Raw genomic sequence first — 24,153 nt, forward strand, 5'->3', positions numbered from 1 at the left:
TTCCAAGATAATAAAATGTGAGGCTGGATGAACACAGCAGGCCAAGCAGCATCTCAGGAGCACAAACGCTGACGTTTCGGGCCTAGATCCTTCATCAGAGAGGGGGATGGGGGGAGGGAACTGGAATAAATAGGGAGAGAGGGGGAGGCGGACCGAAGATGGAGAGTAAAGAAGATAGGTGGAGAGAGTGTAGGTGGGGAGGTAGGGAGGGGATAGGTCAGTCCAGGGAAGACGGACAGGTCAAGGAGGTGGGATGAGGTTAGTAGGTAGCTGGGGGTGCGGCTTGGGGTGGGAGGAAGGGATGGGTGAGAGGAAGAACCGGTTAGGGAGGCAGAGACAGGTTGGACTGGTTTTGGGATGCAGTGGGTGGAGGGGAAGAGCTGGGCTGGTTGTGTGGTGCAGTGGGGGGAGGGGATGAACTGGGCTGGTTTAGGGATGCAGTAGGGAAAGGGGAGATTTTGAAACTGGTGAAGTCCACATTGATACCATATGGCTGCAGGGTTCCCAGGCGGAATATGAGTTGCTGTTCCTGCAACCTTCGGGTGGCATCATTGTGGCAGTGCAGCAGGCCCATGATGGACATGTCATCAAGAGAATGGGAGGGGGAGTGGAAATGGTTTGCGACTGGGAGGTGCAGTTGTTTGTTGCGAACTGAGCGGATGTGTTCTGCAAAGCGGTCCCCAAGCCTCCGCTTGGTTTCCCCAATGTCGAGGAAGCCGCACCGGGTACAGTGGATGCAGTATACCACATTGGCAGATGTGCAGGTGAACCTCTGCTTGATGTGGAATGTCATCTTGGGGCCTGGGATGGGGGTGAGGGAGGAGGTGTGGGGACAAGTGTAGCAATTCCTGCGGTTGCAGGGGAAGGTGCCGGGTGTGGTGGGGTTGGAGGGCAGTGTGGAGCGAACAAGGGAGTCACGGAGAGTGTGGTCTCTCCGGAAAGCAGACAGGGGAGGGGATGGAAAAATGTCTTGGGTGGTGGGGTCGGATTGTAAATGGCGGAAGTGTCGGAGGATAATGCGTTGTATCCGGAGGTTGGTAGGGTGGTGTGTGAGAACGAGGGGGATCCTCTTGGGGCGGTTGTGGCGGGGGCGGGGTGTGAGGGATGTGTCGCGGGAAATGCGGGAGACGCGGTCAAGGGCGTTCTCGATATCCTTGTCAACCTTTTCTTAACCCTTTCAACATTCACAACATCCTTACTATAGCAGGGAGACCAGAATTGCATGCAGTATTCCAAAAGTGGCCTTACCAATGTCCTGCACAGCCGCAACATGATGTCCCAAGTCCCATGCTCAATGCACTCACCAATAAAGGCAAGCATACCAAAATGCCTTCTTCACTATCCAGCCCATCTGTGACTCCACTTTCAAGGAACTATGAACTTGTATTCCAAGGCCTCTTTGTTCAGCAGCACTCCCCAGGACCTTACTATGTATATAAATATATAAGTCCTGTGCTGATTTGTGTTTTCAAAGATTTACCTAAATTAAACTCCATCTGACACTCCTTGAACCATTGGCTCTTCTGATCAAGATCCCGTTGTACTCTGAGGTAACCTTCTTCGCTGTCTACTACACCTCCAATTTTGGTGTCATTTGCAAACCTATTAACCATACCTCTTATATTTACATCCAAATCGTTTATATAAATGATGAAAAGCGGTGGACCTAGCACCGATCCTTTTGGTGCACTGCGGTTCACAGTCTGAAAAGCAACCTTCAACCACAACCCTCTGTCTTCTGCCTTTGAGCTAGTTCTGTATCCAGATGACTAATTCTCCCTGTATTCCATGTGATCTAACCTTGCTAAACAGTCTACCGTGTGGAACCTTGTTAAACGCCTTACTGAAGTCCATATAGATTACATCTACCACTCTGCTCTCACCAATCCTCTTTGTTACTTTTTCAAAAAACTCAACTAGGTTACTGAGACACAGTTTCTCACACATAAAGCTGTGTTGTTGATCCCTAGTCAGTCCTTGCTTTTCTAAATATATGTAAATTCTGTCCTTCAGGATTCTTCCAACAGCTTGCCCAGCGCCGATGTCAGGCTCACTGGCTTTTCCTTATCACTTTTCTTAAATTTTGGTACCATGCTAACCAACCTCCAGTTTTCCAGCACCTCACCTGTGGCGATTGATGACACAAATACCTCAGCAAAGGGGCCCAGTAATTACTTCCGTAGCTTCCCATAGAGTTCTAGGGTACACCTGATCAGGTCCCAGGGATTTGTCCACCTTGATGTGTTTTAAACCTCCTCCTCTGTAGTATGGATATTTTTCAAGATATAGCTGCTTATTTTCCATGTTCTATATCCTTCTCCACAATAAACACGGATGCAAAATACTCATTTATTATCTCCCTCATCTCCTGCAGTTCCACACAGGTGGCCTTACTGATCTTTAAGGGGCCCTTTACTCTCCGTAGTTACTCGTTTTCACTTTATGTATTTGTACAATCCCTTTGGATTCTCCTTTACATTACTTGCCAAAGCTATTGCATGTCCCTTTTTTACCATCCTAATTTCCCTCTTAAGTAAACTCCTACTGCCTTTATATTCTTCTAGGGATTCACTTGATCTGTGCTGTCTATTCCTGACATATGCTTCTGATTTTTTTTCTTGACCAAAGCCTCAATTTCTGTAATCATCCAGCATCCCATACATCTACCAGCCTTGCCTTTAAACCTAACAGGAAGATACTGTCTCTGGATTCTTGTTATCTCAGTTTTGAACACTTCCCATTTCCTAGCCTTCCCTTTACCCGCAAACATCTGCCCCAGGCAACTTTTGAAAGTTCTTGTCTAATACCATCAAAATAGGCCTCCCTCCAATTTGGAACTTTAACTTGTGGATTGGGTTTATCCTTTTCCATCACTATTTTAAAACTGATATAATTATGGTCACTGGCCCCAAACTGATCCCCAACTGACACCTTGGTCACCTGCCCTACCATATTTCCCAAGAGTAGGTCAAGTAACTATTCTAATCCCATTTTCTAGCACTTAGCCCATAGCTTTGTTTGCCTTGTCATTGCAAGTGTATATCTAAATACTTCTTAAATGTTATGAAGATTTCTGCCTCTACTACTCTTCCAGGCAATGAGTTCCAGACTCCCACCACCTTCCAAGTAAAAATGCTTTGCTCACTTCCCCTCTTAACCCACCTGCCCTTTACCTTAAATCTATGCCTCCTGGTCATTAATCCCTCCACAAAAGAGAAATGTTCCTTCCTATCCACTCTGTCTATGTCCCCCATAATTTTATACATCTCAAACATGTCCCCTCAGTTGCCAGTACTCAAAGGGAAACAATGCCAGACAAAATATCACTGGGTGACATTCAAACAATAATGTAGCATGATGTAGAACCAGTGCATAACTATGTGACAAGAACTCTACTTGCTCAAGAACTGTCATACACAACTGAATAGGTAAAAGAAAAAGAAATGAAAATTAAAGAAAAAGTTCAGACAAAAACAAGTAGCACAGATTCTGACAAATGGGATAGCAAAAGAAATTGGCAAATTATATTGAAATGAGTGCTGTACAACATTTTTTGCAATAGTAATAGGCAAAATAGGGTGATCAGAAACATGTGGGCCCTTTGAAAACTGGTCATTGACAACAGTAATATTGTCGATGAATGTAGGGAAAGGACGGATATTTTGAATAATTAATTTGTATTTGTTCAGCACACCAGAAATCCCAAGGAAACTAACGTAGATTCAAAGCCAGGCATTACATAAATTAATGGTGGAAAAAATAACAATAATGCAGAAATTAATGGCACTGAAGAGCGACAAAGGGCTACTTTGTTCCTTGAGAGGATATGAACCCTGATGGCAGATAGTTAGCTGCCTGCTGCTCATAAAATTGATTTGGATTTCCCATAACTGACCGAAATATGGGTGCCCCTGAATTCCCAAATTGTGGACAGATTCATTGCTACACCTTCAGATTTCAGCCATTGTTCCTAACTGATGTTCAAACAGGAGAAATGCTTGCTAAACAACCTGGGAAGATGTGGCATCTTGATGAGAGCCCCTTTCCTTTCCCTTCTTCCTGTCTTTTTTCCACAGCTTTCCTACTATCCATGGCACCTGAAAACAGAATGTGAGAGCAAGAAGTAACCAAGAAGGAATCTTGGATAAGTCGGCTCACTAACTACAACTGACAAAGTGATTGTGGAGGGACCAGTGTCAAAACACAGTGTAGGCCCAATCATTTCATTACTGTCCTGCATTTGCCTCACTCTCTGTCCTTTGAAGCAAAAAGAAAAGAGAGAGAGACAATTAGAATATTTCTTTTCGGCTTAGAAACAGCAGAGCCCCAGCAACATGCATCATTTGAATAATATAGATAGCAGGTGCGTTGGGAAAACTTATGATATGTGTGACATGCAAAACATGGGATGTTTTGGAGCTATAAGACATCCAGGATGAAGTGTCAAAGGGTTGTAGTTCTTGAACAACATATTGCTGATTTCGAGCAGTGACTCTTTCTCTGTGCACCATACAAGAAGGAGAGAGGTTTCTTAAACAGTCGCCCCAGAGGGTGATCACTCCACGTTGTGATAAACAGGCAAAGAGGAGAGATTTTGATGAGTGAGTGACTGAAAAGAAAAGAGACAGTAGGCCCGGGAAACCCAGGACTCCTTGGAGCTGTCCAACAGGTATGAAATTTTAAATGCCTGTTTAGTGAGCCTCACAACTAATTTGGAGGTAGATGACTTGAGGTGGATGACAGTACCATGGCCCTCAAAGCTGCTTTGGAAAAAGAGAAAGAGGCTGGTAGGCAGGTTAGAAAGGTTGTAGCTGAGTCAATATTTTGAGGGATAGACAGTCGAATTAACAGCCAAGTTCGTGAGTCCTGTTGGTCTGTTGCCTCTCAGGTGCAAGAGTTTGGAACATATTGTAACTGCTGGAAAAACTTATGGAAAGGGACATTGAGCAACAAGTGGTTGTGATGTGGGAACCAACAATATTGGCAGGGACAGCCTGGCAGTCTTGCAGGATCAGGTTCAGGAGTTAGGTTGAAACACACGACCACCAAGGTAGTAATCTCAGAAATACTACCTGTGCCTCAAGATACCATTTAAGTAATGGTGTTGAAGGGAGTTGGGATCTCTTTTGGGAAAGGAGAAAGCTGTTCAGAAGAGATGGGCTTAACATGAGCAATCGATATAATCTTTTAAGGCAAGTAGTGGGTTGACTAATAGGCCTAGATTGGAAGAACCAAAGGAGGAAAAAGAGAGAAGGTGGGGGATGGGGAAAATGAAGCAAGACCAGGCCTGAGTGTTAGCAGTGAACAAGGAGACAGTTGCCTTCCAGTGGGCAAGAAAGAGATAAGGACAGGATAAAATTGTATGCACAATAAACAAAATTGGAGAACTGGAAACAGAAGTTCTCTCTGGCATTGTAACAGAAATGAGGCTCAAGCCAGAACAGGACTGGATATACAACATCCTGGGTTGTCAGGTTTTTAGTGGAAAGAAGTTGAGGTAAAAAGGGAGGGGTTGTAGCAGTTTTGGTCAAAGATAGAAACATTGCTATAGAATGAGATGCAATTCCTGAATTAGAATCTATATAGCTGGAGGTGAGAAAAAGGAAGGGAGCAGTGACCTTTTTGGGTATTTAGTTTAGATCTCCAAATGGTCAGGAGAAAGTAGAAGGGAGCATTGAAACACAGATTATGGAAATTTGCAGGACAAATCGGGTTGCTCTAGTTGGTGAAATCAATTCTTCTCGGGTTCACTGGGAAAAAGGTAGTGTGTGGGGCATGGAAGGGGAAAAATTCCTGTAATGCATTCAGGCGATCAGTGCATTCCTAGTCCTACCACAGAGGAAGTTGTGGTGGATTTAGCTGTAGGAAATGAGGCAGACCAAGTGGAGAATATCAGGGTGGGGTGCATTTGGAAATTGTGATCATAATATAATATGGTTCAATATTAAGTTGGAAAAGGGTAAAAATCAGTTAAGGATTAGGATCCCAGACTTGAAAAGGACTGATTTTAGAGGTCTAAAAGTTGAACTGAAGCAGGTTGATTGGAATGCATTTTGGTGGATGAAAAATAGTAGTCTTTCAAAAGAGAGATGAATAAAGTGCAAGCTATGTACATACCTAAGAGAAATAAATATGGAGCATCTAATTACAGATAACTAAGGATATTGGTGAGAAAATAAGGAGAAGGAGGCAAATGATGCATATCAGAATATTAATAGCAATATAAATTAGGAAGAGCCTCTCAAATGTGGGAGAGAGGCTAAGGCTGATATAAGGAAGGCTAAGAGGAAGCGTAAGGAAAGGATGATAGGCTGTGCTAAACAAATAGCAAAATGTTCTTCAAACATATTAGCAGTAAAAGATTAGCGAAAGATAGAGTTTGACCCTTAAGGATAGAGCAGGGTCAGCTGCTCACTGAAGGAAGGGCAAAGGTAGAGGTACTAAGTGACTAGAGATAACAAAGTGTGGAGCTGGATGAACACAGCAGGTCAAGCAGCATCTTAGGAGCACAAAAGCTGATGTTTCGGGCCTAGACCCTTCATCAGAAAAGGGGGATGGGGAGAGGGTTCTGAAATAAATAGGGAAGGAGGGGGAGGCGAATCGAGGATGGATAGAGGAGAAGATAGGTGGAGGGGAGATGGACAAGTTAAAGGGGCAGGGATGGAGCCTGTAGAGGTGAGTATAGGCGGGGAGGTAGGGAGGGGATAGGTCAGTCTGGGGAGGATGGACAGGTCAAGGCAGCGGGATGAGGTTAGAAAGTAGGAAATGGAGGTGTGGCTTGAGGTGGGAGGAGGGGATAGGTGAGAGGAAGAACAGGTTAGGGAGGCGGGGACAAGCTGGGCTGGTTTTGGGATGCAGTGGGGTGAGGGGAGATTTTGAAGCTTGTGAAATCCACATTGATACCATTGGGCTGCAGGGTTCCCAAGCAGAATATGAGTTGCTGTTCCTGCAACCTTCGGGTGGCATCATTGTGCCACTGCAGGAGGCCCAGGATGGACATGTCATCTAAGGAATGGGAGGGGGAGTTGAAATGGTTCGCGACTGGGAGGTGCAGTTGTTTATCGTGAACCGAGCGGAGGTGTTCTGCAAAGGGGTCCCCAAGCCTCCGCTTGGTTTCCCCAATGTAGAGAAAGCCACAACGGATACAGCGGATGCAGAATTTGTCTAATGATTAGGAGATGGGGGTTGAGAGCAAACTTTCTAAATTTGAAGATGACTCTTAGCTAGGAAGAATAGTGAATTATGACAATGATCCTGAGTGACTTTAAAGGGACTTTGAAAAGTTGGCCAAAGAGGCAGATATCTGGCAGATGAATATCAATGCAGAGAAAAGATAAATAGTGCATTTTGGTTGAAGAAACATGGAGCAACAAATTAATGGTATATCTTTGAAGGAAGTACAGGAGCAGAGGGACCGCAGGGTTGAAGTGCATAATTCTCTGAAGTTGGCCAGGCCCATTGAAACATTTGTTAAAAAGGCTTGTGGAACCTTTGTTTATCAACAGAGACATAGAGTATAAAAACAAGAAAGTGATGCTACAACCCTGCAAATCATCAGACAGACCACATTAAAATTATTATATTCACTTCTGGGCACCTAGTTTAAAGGAAGGATTTTAGGAAAGAGTGAAATGGAGATTTATGAGAAAGATACCAGGAATGGTGGATTTTAGATATAAGGAGAGATTAGAGAAAAAGGGCTTATTCTCCTTGGAACAGAGAAAATTAAGATGTATTCTTATTGAGGCATTCAAAATTATGAACAATTTTTACAGGCTAAAGAGGATATTTTGTTTCCTCTAGTTGGTATATCAGGAAGTAGATATCACAATTTCAAGATTGTTAGCAATATAATCAGGAGTGAGACATGGAGAGACTTCTTTGCTCAGAGTTGTTAGGACTTGGAATGCAGAACCTGGAAGAGTGGTGGAAGCAGATTCCATGGGACATTTCAAAAGAGAGGAGGATATATATTTGAAAGCAATGAATTTAGAGGGCTATAGAGATAGGACTAGAGAATGGGACCAGCTGGAGCCCTTTGGGAGCCAGCACAGACAAGATGGATCAAATGACCTCTTTCCATTCAGTAAAATTCTACGATTCTTTCAGCTTATTCTCCCAAACATGTTCTATTTCAAGAGGAAAGCTTTAGTTCTCTTTTCGTAGAATGTGAGCTTCACTGGCTTAGGCAACATTTAACACCAGTCGTAAATGCCCTTGAGAAGGTGGTGGTTCGTTGCCTTCTTGAACAGCTGCTGATTAGCTACTCCTTGATCAGCTGCAGGCTGCATGGTGTTAGCACAGCCAGAGTGGTGTTAGGAAGAGAAATTAAGATTTTGGCTGAGTGAAAGTGTAGGGACGGTGATTACAAATCTGGGTCAGAATGGTGTGAGGCTTGGAGGGACCTTTCAGTTGCTGCTGACTGCTTGTATCTGCTGCCCTTCTAAACAGAGATCACTGGTTTGGAAGCTGCCTTCAGAACAAAGGAGCCTTGTAAATAGAACGTATTGAATAGCTGTTTCAAAAATTCAACCGTGGTACAATGGGGTGAATACCCTCTATTGTATGATATTTGGTTTCATTGAGGTTTTAAAGGCTTCCACAACCAATGAGAAAAGAAGTTTTATTCAGATGTTGTAAAATTTGTATTATTTAGAAAAATCACCCATGTCAAGGCAATCAAGCAAACCCTTCTCACTTGTTACATCAATTTCTATGTATGTTTTCCTGAAAATTCTTCATTCCTTGAATTTTTGTTAAATAATGTAATGATTTATTTTTAATAATACTCACTACTATACTCAAGCTGAATACAGATGACAAGCTGCTAGAAGAGGGAGGAGTGGGAAAGAAACTGTCAGCAGGAGATCAGAATTAATTCCTCCAGGGTATTCATGGAGTAATTTTCCTATCTAAATTTCTGCAGTGACCTCTGTTAGAGATGCCAGTGCTTCATCATGGAGGTTGTCACTGAAGTGCTCTAACTATTGTAGGGGCAACTGCAGAGCAAGGCAGGGATCACAATTAAGTGGCTCTGAGACTCACTTGAACTTATGTGTATCTGATTTCCTACTGCTGGACTCATTATGTATAGTGTTGCACAAGGAAGGTCACTGAAGCTTGTTATGCAAAGAGGAATTATTATCCCATTTTATCCTATTTTCTACAAGCAGGTAGAATGAGTACAAGTGTTTTCAAAGACTGAAAGTTTCTCCATGCTTCAGGGTGCCATTAATTGTAACTACATTGTGTTTCACATGCTTCATACCAACTCTTCCAGTCGCCTGAAGTGAAAAGATTCCTACTTCCTAAACACGAAGCTGGTATGTGACCATAGGCAGTGCACCCTGCATGTCAATATCCAGTATTGTGGTAGCAGCCATGATGATTTTCAGCTAGCACTATAAACCAAAGAATGGCTATGGTCAGCCGTTCTTACATCAGATTCAGTTGTAGAGTGACTCCCACCACATGTTCCAACCAGAATCCACTCTGTCTCATTAGGTGCTGGCTAGTTGAAAGTATTGCGTGTAAATATACATTGTGACCCCTGCTGATGTATATATGCAGAAATCATTATAATGAGCAGGCAGCATGATAGAGTGTGCAATTTACATTACACTATATGGCTCTGCCGATGGTGCATAATGGTGCTGCAGTAGTAAAATCATTGGATTAGTAATCCAGAAAATCAAGTTAATGCTCTGCTGTTCATGTTCAAATTCCACTATAGCAGTTGGTGGAATTTAAGTTCAATTAATAAAATCTGGAATTGAAAGCTAGTCTCAGTAATAGTGACTGTTAATAGTGACCAATCATTACTCGTTGTAAAATCCCATCTGAGAAGTAAAATCCTTCAGATAGCTAAGTCTGCCACCCTGACCTAATCTCAACAATATCTGATTCCAAACCCACAGTAATGTAATTAGCTACTCTTTGAAATGGCCTTGCAAGCCTCTCAATTCCAGGGCATTCAGGGATAGTTATTAAATGATGGCCTATGAAAATGGTTACAATAACCACTCATTGTGATTCTCATGACAATTTTGTCTTTATCCAATTTTATTCCCACTAATTTTTAAACATAAGAAAATATAGGTTAATGTGAAAATATGCAAAGCAAGAGTGGCATGGTGGCTCAGTGGTTAGTATTGCTGCCTCACAATGCCAGGGACCTGGGTTCAGTTCCACCCTCAGGCGACTGTCTGTGTGGGTTTCCTCTGGGTGCTCTGGTTTCCTTCCACAGTCCAAAGATGTGCAGGCTAGGTGGATTGGCCATGCTAAATTGCCGGCAAGTGTTCAGGGGTGTGTAGATTAGGGGGATGGATCTGGGTGGGATACTGTGAGTGTCAATGTGTACTTTGTTGGGACAAAGGACCTGTTTCCATGCTATAGGGATTCTATTCAAGAGACATGTAAACTTTAGATATACTGGTCTAGGAGTCAGTCCTTATATAATTTGGTATGATTTTTTGCATATTCAAAGCAAGAACTTTGCAGTTTATTTCATGATATAAGCTCGATATGTTTAGAGCAGTGATATGCTTTTAAAATATTCATATAAAGATGTTTCTATATATTCGTATAAATTTCCTTCTGAATTACTGTTGGTAATATTAAAAATATGAAAAAAGTGCTTACTGGATTGACATCTGTTCTAAATAATTTATTGGCCTTTCTGTGCTGATTATTTCTCTTTTTCTACTTGCAGAGCTGTGGCCTGATCCAGCAAAGTACGGTTCATGTAGTACAATACACTCCTGAACTAACTCAAAGACCACCTACTAATTCAACCACTGGCATTATCGCCAAAAATAATGGAAGGGAAAAGGACATGTTAAATCAAATGGATTTCAGCACATCTGCCTTTCCAAATCATCCTATGAATCTCAAAGGTATGCTGGGAAATGGAGATCAGGGTCATCTTAGCTGCTATGAATCTTCAGGTAAAGGCCTAAGACTTTATTTTTAATAATACACAACATACTCTTGTCAATTGATTCCATTTAAACTTTTTCTTCCAACTTTTCTTAATGTTCTACCTTTGAAATTGGCTTTGAGGCAAGGGCTACCTATTTCCGGATGAATCTGAACCAAAGGTGGAATCAATTTTCTCACTAGTACTAGAGGGTTTAAACAAATTGCACCATGGTCAGGGAACTGAAATACAACTTAAAGAAGGACAAAATTGATGAAGAGTAGCGAGAGATATAAACTTCAGTAAAATTAGGACTATCTTAAATATTGCAGGGATCAGACTGAGAAAATTCTTAATCATGAAATTATTTACTGATTCCCAGGATGCTGAGGTCATTAAAAATTCCACTCTTTCAAGATTTTTTTTGTTTTAAAGCTTGAGTAATTGACAAAGAATTGCAGAACTCGATCAAAACTATCTGCAGGTTCTTTTTATAAGTTGTCAATTTATAGTATCCTCAGTTGTAGTCCCAATCAAATACAGAAGTATTTCCTTATTCAGCTTCTGATTTAGCAGGGAGTTTGGAAGTGATTCCCTATTTTGAGATTTTCTTTTCCACAATGTCCAAATCTGTGTTTCATTCAGCCTGCATCTTAAATCTCCTGGCAATGTTATTGCTGCTGCTATCTCTTCTTAATGTGATGATTTATTTTCCTTATTAATCCTACAGAATAGCAATGGCACCACTATGTAGTAGAAGCATTTCATATCTTTATGTGGTCAAAATAAAGAATTTCTGCTTCATGTGACTCATTTTACGTAACCTTTCTATATTAATCCTATGAATCACAACGTTATTAAAAGACTCCCATTCTCTGAACCCATTTTAAGGAATTAATTCAGCTCTTTGAAGCTTTGTACACCAAATACAGTTCCTTAAATTAATTTCAATAGATGATTTTCACTGTCTGCTTTGCTATTAATGATCCTTCTTGCTTTACATTTTATTCCTGGTCAATTCCTGCTACCTGTGCTTTATGTAAGCTTTATTTCCTACTTTTACTGTGGTTAAAATAATAGATCTCCCACATTTCTCCAGCCTTAATAGTCTCCTACTTTCTTTATATGGTAGAATCTGTGTTCTTAGACTTCTAATTTGCCCTTATTGCTTTAGTTCTGGATTTATGACATGCCTTGGTCATTTTGAATTGCTTAAGTGGCCTTTGATTCCCCTTACTCTTTGTGTGCACCATGGTGTCTGCCTGCTGTAGTGTCAAAACACAATCCGAACTGCAAGTACTTCATTTACTGCAAGCTTTCCCAGCCTGTAAAATGCAGCCTTCTTTAAAAAAAAGTATCCATTACCAATCTGAGATTTCAAATGTATTCACAGACCCTGTGATACCTGTTTGCTTTCCAGCTAACCTGTTGTCTTACAGTTTTCTGGCAGCTGAAGCAACCTGTAGCTGTCTAAATGTTACACGTAGTCAAGGTCCATGGAGTTTCTAGCTCACACTTAACTACTGTGTGTCTCTTACCAGGTCAAAATGCTTTCTACCATTGACTGTAGAGTCTACCTGGTGGAATTCTACCTTGAAGTTATTCTCTGCAGTGTTCTCAAATGTTGAGCTCTTCCAATTTTAGACTGTAGGCTAAAGCAATCTCTTACAACTATATCTGAAGAATCGTCATATTACAAAGGTTGCCAGTGCCTTCATTGTTGCAACTGCTTGCCACCATGTTGCATGATAAATCCTCAGTGCAGCTCATGATGGTGTAAATTCCATCTGGTAGATTTGCTGCCACCATACTTAAAGATGGCAGGACAGATTGAGAGAAGTTATTAAAGCAAACCATATCTTATGCTGTATTAATAGGAGCATAGAATACAAGAGAGAGGATGTTATCGTGAAATTACATTAAGACATAGTTTGGCTTCAACTGGAGTATGGAATCCCATTCTGAGCACAGCACGTTAGGAAAGATGTGAATACACAGTTCACATGGGCATAGACACTTTAGGAGGGTAGATTACCTACTGTAAATGTGGTTCGATTCTTCTCAGCCCCTGTATTATGTGGGTCTTGGCGAGAAAGTTGGGAGAATCATGAGAAATGGCTAGCAAGAAGCTTCTCAACATTGAGACCAAAATGTTCAATTTTCCAATCAAGCATTGAATTCTGAGATAACATTTTTGCCAGTGAGCAACAAGAATTCTATTTTCATGCGTTACCATGTCCGTATTCATTTATCTCACCTCACTAATTTTCGGTTTCCAATGCTCCAACCTGTTGGATGGAAACTAGATAACAACTAGATAGATTCGCAAATGAGAAACAGGAGAAGTTGTCTGGCAACTCCAGCTCACCACTTGTTTCTCTGGACTTCCATTTTGGACACCAGGCACCAACATTTCGCAATACACTCCATAGGCAGCATCTGCACACACCACCCATCCACCAACCTTGGTGTCCAACACATACGAACCTTACAACATCATCATGGTATGCCTCCAGTGTACTTACAATATTGTTCTGCACATCAGTGCTGCACTTTGGAGTACACTGGCACATCTCATTGCAGCATTGCTGCCAGGACATGTTGCATGTCCAGACAGGCACCCATCACATGGATTCGATCAAGCTGCTCTCAGGGATTACAGCTGTGACTGTGAGCATACATTCACTTTGTGCCCTCTCCAATGCACTACCTTGCCTTTTGGTGCTTTGCCTGCTCATCTGCTCCTTAAAGCTCACAGTACTTCTATCTCACCATGCCGCTTAGCACAGACATAAAGTCAGGCAATCTTCCGTAAAGGGGATGGACAGGTTGCTGTATGGCACAATGTTACGCTATGCTACAGCATGCACCAGAAGTGTACATGGTAAGCACACTGCATCTGCTTCATGCAAATGGCTATGTCTCAAAGCCAAAGGGGAGTAGTCCTCAATCAAATTGGGGTTGGAGTGGTAAGGGATGGTTGATTAAATCCGTTTTTGTGAGTGATGTGAATGCTGACTGCACACATTCCTAAGGACCTGTTCTGTTTCTTATACTCTCCTCCTGCATCCTTGGAAGTATCATCAATAAATCTAGCCACAGAAGGGGTTATCATTGCTTTTGCTTTAGTGTAGCAGAGAAATGGAGGAGGAACAGATGCAACAACAAGCACAAGAGTAGCAGTAAATTCCAGCAATGGCTGAATAGCCTTCATATGAAGAGGTGGCGGCTCCAGGCCCCCACACGATGCAGAAGAAGTGCAGGAAGCCCACGCTATTTTGTCCTTAATATCTTTTCCTTCAGATGAGTGATGGACAGCATCACTGCAGATTGAGGATGCCCCAGGAATCTATCACAGAGCTACTGAGCAGCATGTTGTTCTGGAAATGGCATGGAGACAGGATCAGATGGGAGAGATGGCTAAAGAATGGTATTACTAGTTAGTAAAATATATTTAGTACGATTTGGTGCGAACTTTCACTCATGGTGAGAATTTTTACAAAAAATACTTAGCATAACTTGTACGTACTAAAAAAACATAAATTTCAGCCCATGGTCTTCTGTTTAGGGTCCATCTTCCACTCCTCCTCCTTCCTGTTCCGTTATTTTGTTTTGTCCAGTGTCACTGCTATTCACTCCCCCTAATTCTGTACTTCAAAGAGGTCACAAACCAATGTGGCCACATTTGGGACTAAGTGGTTTGTGCAGAATCCTTGAAGTTAGGAAGAAGACCTTCAGCATTGCCATGTCACACTTCTGGACTTTATCAGCTTTAAGCAATTTTGGAAACTATTCAATGATTCTGCTAACTCAGCAAATTGTTATGGAACACCTCGACCAAAAACAGTTGATAATACCTTTAAATTGTACTGACAAAATTTCCTTTCTGCTACTAAATGCATGTTCTGTATGTTAAAATGGGAAATTAGCTTAAGCATATTGAACTCCATAATTTATATGTTGCATATTGATTGGTATCACTATCTGCCAACTCTGTATTACAACAAGTGAATCTGCATCAGTGCCCTTACAAAATGGGTTCTGGCATGGCTAGCGCCAGAATTGTGGACCTGTACCACTACTGTGGACGTTAAATGGCACCTGTTGTGTTAAAGAGTTTGACACAAGAGAGTTCAAATGTATGGCCAATGTTTTCATCTCTTTCTCCGCACTCAAAAAAAGAACCTGTCAAATACCAGAGTTGAAGAGCTCTGGTAGGACTCCCTGTGTATACAGAGGTTTTTTTTAATGTAAAACAATTCTTTTGAAGTAGCATTTGATGGAGTAGTGGTTTAGTAATCCGGGGGCCCAGGTGAATATATGGTTCAAATACCACTGTGAAATTTAAGTTCAGTTAATAAAGATATGCTCAGTAATAGTGACCATGAAATATCATTGAAACTCATTTGGTTCATAAACCCCTGATATTCTTACCTTCTCTGGCCTAGATGCGATGCTACACACACAGTGGTTATAACAGTCATTGTAAGCAAAGGCATTATGGTTGTTATGTTCTTTTCTACATCATTCAAACCCAAGATTAGTCAAACAGTAATTTGGGTGCTTTATTTGAAGATATAACTCCATGAAGATAGTATCCATTACAAGCTGAGTCCACTACACCTGACTCCTATCAATCCTTCTCAGCGACTACCTAACAAATCATCAGAATAATTCATCATTTCTTGTTCAGGGAAATTATGATTGGCAGCAATTTAAGGTATGCCTCTTAAAGATGTATGTCAATATATCACAACGTTGCCCTTTTTCTAAATGAAGATTTATTCTTAGACAATCAAGCTATTTACACAGCAACAAAGAAAATAACCTTTTATCTAAATGTACTTTAACATAATCATAAATTTACAAGTTGGGGCATATGCTTCTCTTGATTGAATTGTCAACTTGCAAATTGTGCACTGTGGCTGTGAGTCTTGCCACATTGCTAAGTCCATGGCGGTCAGATAAAAACAAAGGGTTGAGAAGTGAAGAAGATTGTTCATATCATATCATCCCTATAGTGTGGAAACAGGACCTTTGGCCCAACAAGCCCACACTGACTCACAGAGAATCTCACCGAGTCCCATCCCCCAATCCCTGAACACTATGGGTAATTTAGCAAGGCCAATACACCTAGCTTGCACATCTTTAAACTGTGGGGGGAAACCAGAGCACCTGGAGAAAACCCACGCAGACATAGGGAGAGTGTGCAAACTCCACACAGACAGTCCCCCCACAGGTAGAATCAAACCTGGGTCCCTGGTGCTGTGAGGCAGCAGTGCTAACCACTGAGCCACCATGTTGGTATGTGAGTGATTGGAATATAGTGATTTGGAGTCAGACACGCCATTTGAAGACCCAAAATCACTCATCTTGACAATTTGTGTAGGATTGAGAAACTTGCTCCTGCACTGGATCCATTTGCCTAAAGCCACAACCCTGGAGTTAACATAGGAACTTAAGAACAGAAGTAGATCTTCCCCTTCGAGTCCCTTCTACCATTTAATGAGATAATGGCTGTTCGAGGGCTGTCTCGATATACCTGCCTTTGGTCCATATCTCTTAATGCCTTTGCTGAACAAAAAAATTTATCTAACTCAGATTTAAAAATAATACCTGATCTAGCAACAATTGATGTTAATCTCCTTTGCTACTTTTTCCCACTGCCTCCTGAGTTTCTGACTCAACGACTTCAAGTGGATATAGGACATCAGATATTTCTCTTTCTGTTTGGATTTTACATTAGTATTGCTCTAGTATATAATCATAAAATCTTGTTACACACTATGTTGCGTGTTCAGCTGTTCCTCAAAGTCGTCATCAGCAATCACTCACAAACAAGTCAACTGAGGAAATTCCATGTAGTTGATAATGGCTTCTGTGGGCCATTGTGTGGTTGATTAGCCCAACCCTAGAGCCATGTTTCTGACCATATATTTGTTAGATATTTGATTCTAAGAGGTGGAATTGGTCTCTTCTAGACACCTTGTGCATGATATCTTTTAATGTGAGAATGCTGTTGCATATCATCAGACAGAGTCCTTGACAGAAGGTAGATCTAGCTCCAGTGGCAAGGAAGACCTCGATGACTGGGGATCTCCCCACTTCTGCGGCCTTCATCTGCTGTTGCAACCATTGATATCACACAAATATCTTCTGCCAGAATCTCCATTAAGAATTTGTTTTGAATTGTTAACAGTTGATGGCATCACTGTCTGGATGAACAGAAAACACAAGTCTCTCTCCTGCAGCAAGATGGCAAACCTCAAAGTATCAAAACTGTTGCTTCCGCTTTTTGTCACCACAATGCACCTTACCTTTCACAAGACCAAGTTGTCTTTAAGTAACATTAACAAATTATGATATTAATTCTACCTCAAATGCATGAATCCACTGATCAATGCAGAAAACACTAGCTGCAAACAACAACCTAGCACAACACTGGGCAGCAAAAAATTAATATACTGTTTGCAATGCAATGTGCAGTTTCAGAATAATTATGTACTCGGAACTCCATGCCCATTTTCAGAAAAATCTATTTCACTATTTGAAATTAAAATAAAATAGAAAAGAAGGATTATCGTAAATATTAGCTTCATGATTCATTGGAGAAAGATGCTGAATTCAAAATGTGCTGGCAGAAGTGGAAAACAGAACGAAGAGTGACTGACTGAGAACAAAATGATGGGAAGAAAAAGGGAAGAAAAAGTCTTTTGGATATAGGTTTTATTATTACATATACTCAAGTACAGCAGGCACACGCTGAAAAGTGTACAATGTCGCAGTACACAATGCCATCTTAGGTACAAAAACTTAGGTACAAAGTAGTAAGAGAACAGAGGTAAAAAGTTAAGTGCTACCTTCACGGAATAAGTAGAAAAATAAAGCAATAAGGTAATAATTAATGCTAACATCTTTCTTAATTTAAATGAGAATAAAGGAATTAAGTTGGAAGTTCAGCAGTCTTTGATGAAACCTCCAATTATTTTGCTCTCTGGGAGACCCCAGCTGCCTGTTCTCGATGCTGCTGCAACCGCAGATATTAGGGGACCTCTCTCAACACTAGCTCTTTCCATGTTGGGTCTCAGTGCTATTACTGCCACCACCAAAGCTGCTGCCTCCCCGACTGCCTCCTGCTGGTCCAAAACATGCACAGGTAGGACCCACACACACACTAAGATACTGCCATGCTAAACCAACAGATTGGGCCAGAGAGTACCGTGACCCACCAAGAGACCAGGCCAAGAGACCACAATGTGAGAAAGAAATGAGAAAGAAACGGATGGAGCAGATGAGCTTCAGCTGAAGCTTCCTACTCTGATGTCATCTTGGATCTATACATTTACACATTTAGAAAAGTGTAAATAATAAAATGGTAGTCAAAAGAAGAAAGTAGTTCAAAAAAATGAAGTAATTAAAGACTATGAAAATCATTTAGATACTTTTGTGGTATGAGCAACATGCATTGCGGATGAAATTTAATATCAAGAAATGGGAGGTGATTCAAGAAAGTAGGAGAAAAATATACACTAAAAGTAGACTTTTAAAGGGGCTGGTGAAACTGAGCATCCTGGGAATGTATAACACAATGTTTGAAGATAGCAAGGCGCAGGGGAGGCAGTGGCCTTGTGGTATTATCATGGATTGTTAAAACAGAAACCCAGATAATATTCTGGGCACCTGGGTTCAAATGCCACTACAGCAGATGGTGGAATTTGATTCCAACAAATATCTGGAGTTAAGAGTCTAGTGATGATCATGACTCCATTGTCAATTGTCAGGAAAAAACTCATCTGGTTCACTAATATCCTTTAGGGAAGGAAACTTATCTGACATCCTTACCTGGTCTGGATCCAGACCCACAGCAATGTGATTGACTCTTAACCGCCCTCTAGGCAATTAGAGATGAGCAATAATGCTCCCTAGCCAGCAATCCCCTTATCCCATGAATAAATAAAGAGGAAAAAAAAGTTGCAAAAGCTGTTTAAAAGTCTTATAGGACCTTTGATTTCATAAAAAGAAACATAGAGTTTTAGAAAGCAATAAAAATCTTCTTAATCTTTAAAGAAAAGCATTTAGACTCCAGCCGGTATACTATGGCAAATTCTGGGCACCCCCACATTTTAAGGAGAATGTCAATGCTTTCAGAGAGTGCAGAAGATATTGTTACCATTTGTAACCAGGAACGAATAACTTCAATCATGATTTAGATATTAGAAGGACTAGTATTGCTTTCTTTCTTTCAGAGTATGTTAAGGGGAGATATAATAATATTGTTCAAAATCTTGAAAGACTCTGATAGGGTAAATAAGGAGAAAGAAAATTCAGTGCAGAAGGGTAGGCAACAGATAGACACAGATATAATGTAAAGAATCAAAGGTAACTTAAGGAAAAATAATTTGCACATCAATTTGTAATGATCTGTTATGAAAGAGTGGTGGAAGGTGATTTAATAATAATTTTCTAAAGAATATTACATGCATATTTGAAGTGAGAAAAGATTGCAGGGCTTTGTTTAAAGAGCAGTCGAATGTGCATATCGGTAGCTTATTCAAAAAGCTGACACAGGCATGTTGGACTTAATGGCCTCCTTCTGTGCTGTATAATTCTATTACTCCATGATTCTGTGTGTTCTGAACCAATAAAGGTCATTGTTAAAAATAGTTAATTGCTTTCATGTTGTTATTTTATGACTTTCTTTTTTCGACATTTGCATAGACTTGAGTACATTTTTTTTAATTGCACTTTGCATTAGATTTCTTGATGCTTTTCTTTTTCTTACATCTCTCTATGTGGGAATAACCTTCATTATACTACTTGTATTGCTCTCAGTGACATTAGAAATTGGTCATAGTCAAAAATATTCATAGAGAAATGGCCCTTTGACCTCGTAGAAGATCAAGTGATTTTTGTAAAACATTAGCATAATGGAACCTTTTCAATAAGGTGATAAATTAGGTGCAGTTCAGAGGATAGAAAATACAAATGGTAGATTTATTGTGTTCAAGGTCCAAGGGACAAAATCTTCTTTACTTGATGTTTAAAGAGCTGATGAGAATAATTTCACCTTATAGGCCATCATATGAGATTCAATCAGAAAAGAAGTGCTTGCTAATAGCTATTGTATTTTGGGAATAGTTGTCTCCTTTTGCCTTAATTAACTGTCAGAACGAATGTCTAATTATCTGATTGTTACTGTGTTGTTCATGCAAATTGCACCGAGAGCCATTTGTTCACTCCCCAAAGCCGTTCAGTTGTGTGTCCCAGTGGAAGAGGCATTTTGGTAGGTCAGGAAATGCATCACTTCTTTAAGGCAGCTTTTTACTTAAATTCCATCAACTTACATCAGGCAGCTTGCTTCTTCATACTATGTAGGTATTTGTGCTGGGTACCTATTTTATTCCCTACAACATGGCAAAATATAAACTTACAAAAAAAGTAGCAATCATTGATGCAAAGAGCAAACTAGAAATGAACGTAGACCTACACAGTAAATGTTATAGCAAGAAATTTTTCCAGCACATGACAACAGAAATATCATCAAGAGAAAACTGAGTCCCTTAAGAATACAGAATGTAAACTGATGAGCTAAAATGCTAACAGACTACACAATTACTTCAGGAAATAGTTATTATATTAGCACCCAGTCTATCACAGAAAGTTTTGTAAGTTAACTAGTGACTTTGGTGTGATTTCCATCAAATACCATGTTCAAATTAAAGTTAAAAAAAGTTCAAACCATATAAATCCACATGTCTGGATGATTTATATCAATGGGTGCCACAGAAGATTGGATACAAAATCTCCAAGAAGCTGTCAGTTGTCATGAGAGAATCGTTGAATGTCAACTAGGGAAACTGCCATAGAGGCAAGGCAGCATGGAAGTGCATGATTGTACAAGCACAGCCAGAATTCTCAAGCACTTTAGGAACAGGATTGGGTCATTTTGGTCTTAAGGCTTGTTCCATCTTTAAGTGAGATCCTTGCTAATTCGTGATTGAACCTATATAACCATATAACTGTCTTTTCCGTGTATGCTTATTGGGAAAACGTTAGATTAAAAAAAATGTAATAGCAGAGCATTTAAAAGACATCAGTAGTGGGCAAGGTGTTGGAAGAAATCCAGAAGGACAGGATTTACATGTATTTGGAAAGGGAAGGACTAATTAGGGATAGTCAACATAACTTCGTGCATAGGAAATCGTGTCTCAGTAAAATGATTGATTTTTTGAAGAAATAAAGAGAGGATTGATGAAGACAGTGCAGTGGACGTGATTTATATGGACTTCAGTAAGGTATTCAACAAGGTTCCTCATGGTACAATGGTTAGCAAAGTTAGATCACATGGATTACGGGGAGAACTAGCCATTTGGACATGGAACTGGCTGGAAGGTAGAAGACAGAGGGTGGTGGAGGAGGGCTGCTCTTCAGACTGGAGGCCTGTGACCAGCCGTGTGCCAGAAGGTTCGGTGCTGGGTCCACTGCTTTCTGTCATTTATTTGAATGATATGGATGTAAACATGCATCATATTGTTAGTAAGTTTGCAGATGACACCAAAATTGGTAGCGTAGTGGACAACGAAGAAGGTTACCGCAGAATACAACAAGACCTTGATCACATGGGCCAATAGGCTGAGGAGTGGCAGATGGAGTTTAATTTAGTTAAATGTGCGGTGATACACTTTGGAAAGGCAAATAAGGCCAGGTCTTATACTCTTAGTGGTAAGGCCCTGGGGAGTGTTGCTGAACAAAGAGTCCTTAGAGTGCAGGTTCATGTTTTCTTGAAAGTAGAGTCACAGGTGGACAAGATAGTGAAGAAGGTGTTTGGTATGCTTGCCTTTATTGGTCAGTGCATTGAGTATAGGAATCGGGAGGTCATGTTATGGTTGTACAGGACATTGGTAAGCCCACTTTTGGAATATTGCATGCAGTTCTGGCCTCCCTGCTCTTGGAAGAATGTTGTGAAAGCTGAAAGGGTTCAGTAAAGATTTACAAGGATGATGCCAAAGTTTGGAGTGTTTGAGCTATAGGGAGAGGCTGAATAGGCTGAGGTATTTTTTTCCTGGAGCATTGGAGGCTGAGGAGTGACCTGATAGAGATTTCTAAAATCATGAGGAATATGGATAGGGTGAATAGCCAAGGTCTTTTCCCCAGGATAACAGAGTCCAAAACAAGAGGGCATCAGTTTAAGGTGAGAGGGTAAAGAATTAAAAGGGACCGAAGGAGTAACTTTTTTACGCAGACGGTGGTGCGTATATGGAATGAGCTACCAGAGGAAGTGGTAGAGGCTGATGCAGTTTCAACATTTAAAAGACATTTGGATGGTATATGAATCGGAAGAGATTAAAGGGATATGGGACTAATGCTGGCAAATGTACTAGATTAATTTAGGATATCTGGTCAGCATGGATGAGTTGGATTAAAGTGTCTGTTTCCATGCTGGAAAAATCTATGACTCTAGTGCATAATATAGTCAAGCAGCATTGTTATGACTTCATGAAAGGGTATTGATGCTTGACAAATAAATTCTTCGAGGAGGTAACCAGCAGGAAAGAAAAAGCATAATCAATAGATGTAATGTGTTTGAATTTCCACAAGTGATTAATAAGCTACCATATGTAACCTAATAAGTTAAGAAACTATGGTGTTGGGTGTTGCATATTAGAATGGATATTAGTTGGCTAACTAATAGAAGTCAGAGAGTTTGGATAAAGTGGGCATAGTCCGGACAGTAACCTGTAACTAGTGGGAAGTCACAGGATAAATACTGTGGCCACACTAACTTGTAGCTTGGATGAGGAAAGTGAGTGTACAAAGCCAAGTTTGTGGATGGCATAAAAATGGTTGGGAAGGCAAGTCGTGAGGTCGAGACAAAAAGGCTCGTGAATCGGTAGAATTTTTCACTGCAGAGTGGTGTCAAGGTTGGGTCATTAAGGGCCCAGATAGACAAATTTCTAGTCAGTAAGAAAATCAAGGGTTAAGAGGAAAAGAAAGAAAAGTATGGTTGAAGATTATCAGAACAGCCATGATCTCATTGAATTGAAGTGCAGTCTCAATGGACCAAATAGCCTATTTCTGCCCCTCCCTGTTAGGATCTTATAGTGAATTCTTCATTAGTCACTTAAGAGTCTTATTTAATGTTATCTCAGCATTGGTCCAACATGGGGTCTGCTCATGGCTGTAAGATTATGTGTGGAGATATAGTATAGTGAGATAGTGTGATGTTTACATAGGAACTATAAAGGACCATAGAGCTGGGTAGAAGGGCATAAGTTGACGAAGATAGTATTCAGGTTTATTTTGTATCATTGCAGGGCATAGGTTGGCGTGGAGAACATGAAGGATTGCGAGGAATCGGTACACAGGCATCATTTTGCATGTTGGTTATGCTTAACTGTGGGGTTTAGGTATACCAAATGGCCAATGTCCTATTGAAAGAACAAGCAGATGGGCAGAGTGGGTGAGGTTGCCTTGTTAGTAAGAAATGAAATTAAATCAAAGCAAGAAGTGAAATAAAGTTGGAAGGTGTAGAATTTGTGTGAGTAGAGTTGAGGAATCGTAAAGGAAAAAAGACCCTGTTATAAGTTATGTACAGGCCTCCGAACAGTAGACAGGATGTGGGCAGATAATAAATCAGGAGATAGAAAAGGCATGTCAGAAAGGCACTATTACAATAATCATGGAGGACTTAATATGCAGGCAGACTGCAAAAGACAAGTTGGTAGCAGATCTAAAGAAAGGGAATTTTCTGGAATGTCCATGAGATGATTTTGTTCAGAACAGCTTGTGGAAGAACCAACAAGATTCTGGATTTGGTGATGTTAATGAGGCAGACTTGATTAGGAAGCTGAAGGTGAAGAAGCCCATAGGGGGCAGTGACTATAATTTGATTGAACTCACCTTGTAGTTTGACAGGAAGAAACTGACATCAGATATAAAGGTATTACAATTGAGTAAAAGTAACTACAAAGACAAAAGGGAGGACCTGGCCAGAGTTGACTGGAAGGGAAGCAGGGAAGATAGTGGATCATCATTGGAAGGAGTTTCTGGCAGTAATTCACAAAGCACAGCAGAAATTATCCCAAGGAAGAAGAAACATACCAAAGGGAGAACAAAGCAATCAGACTGTCAAGGGATTACAAGGGATGTCATCTTTTGTTGTTTGTATATCTCCTAGTTGCCAAGATCTGTGCTTGGTTTTGCAATTTTATGCTTCATCTTTTCATTTTATGCAG

At 40.7% G+C, this 24,153-nt stretch overlaps 1 protein-coding gene across 8 annotated transcripts in view; it reads left to right on the forward strand.

Moving 5' to 3' along the window:
- prkn (parkin RBR E3 ubiquitin protein ligase) overlaps nt 1-24,153 on the forward strand; it is a 977,400-nt gene that overhangs the window by 341,929 nt on the left and 611,318 nt on the right. For all 8 annotated transcript variants that reach the window (XM_059648413.1, XM_059648412.1, XM_048535676.2 and 5 more), the window contains one exon: nt 10,712-10,946. In XM_059648413.1, the coding sequence (XP_059504396.1) occupies nt 10,712-10,946 (235 nt within the window). The remainder of the gene's footprint in view (nt 1-10,711; nt 10,947-24,153) is intronic.

This window comes from Stegostoma tigrinum, chromosome 9 (genome assembly GCF_030684315.1).
Source record: "Stegostoma tigrinum isolate sSteTig4 chromosome 9, sSteTig4.hap1, whole genome shotgun sequence".
Classification (NCBI taxonomy): domain Eukaryota; kingdom Metazoa; phylum Chordata; class Chondrichthyes; order Orectolobiformes; family Stegostomatidae; genus Stegostoma; species Stegostoma tigrinum.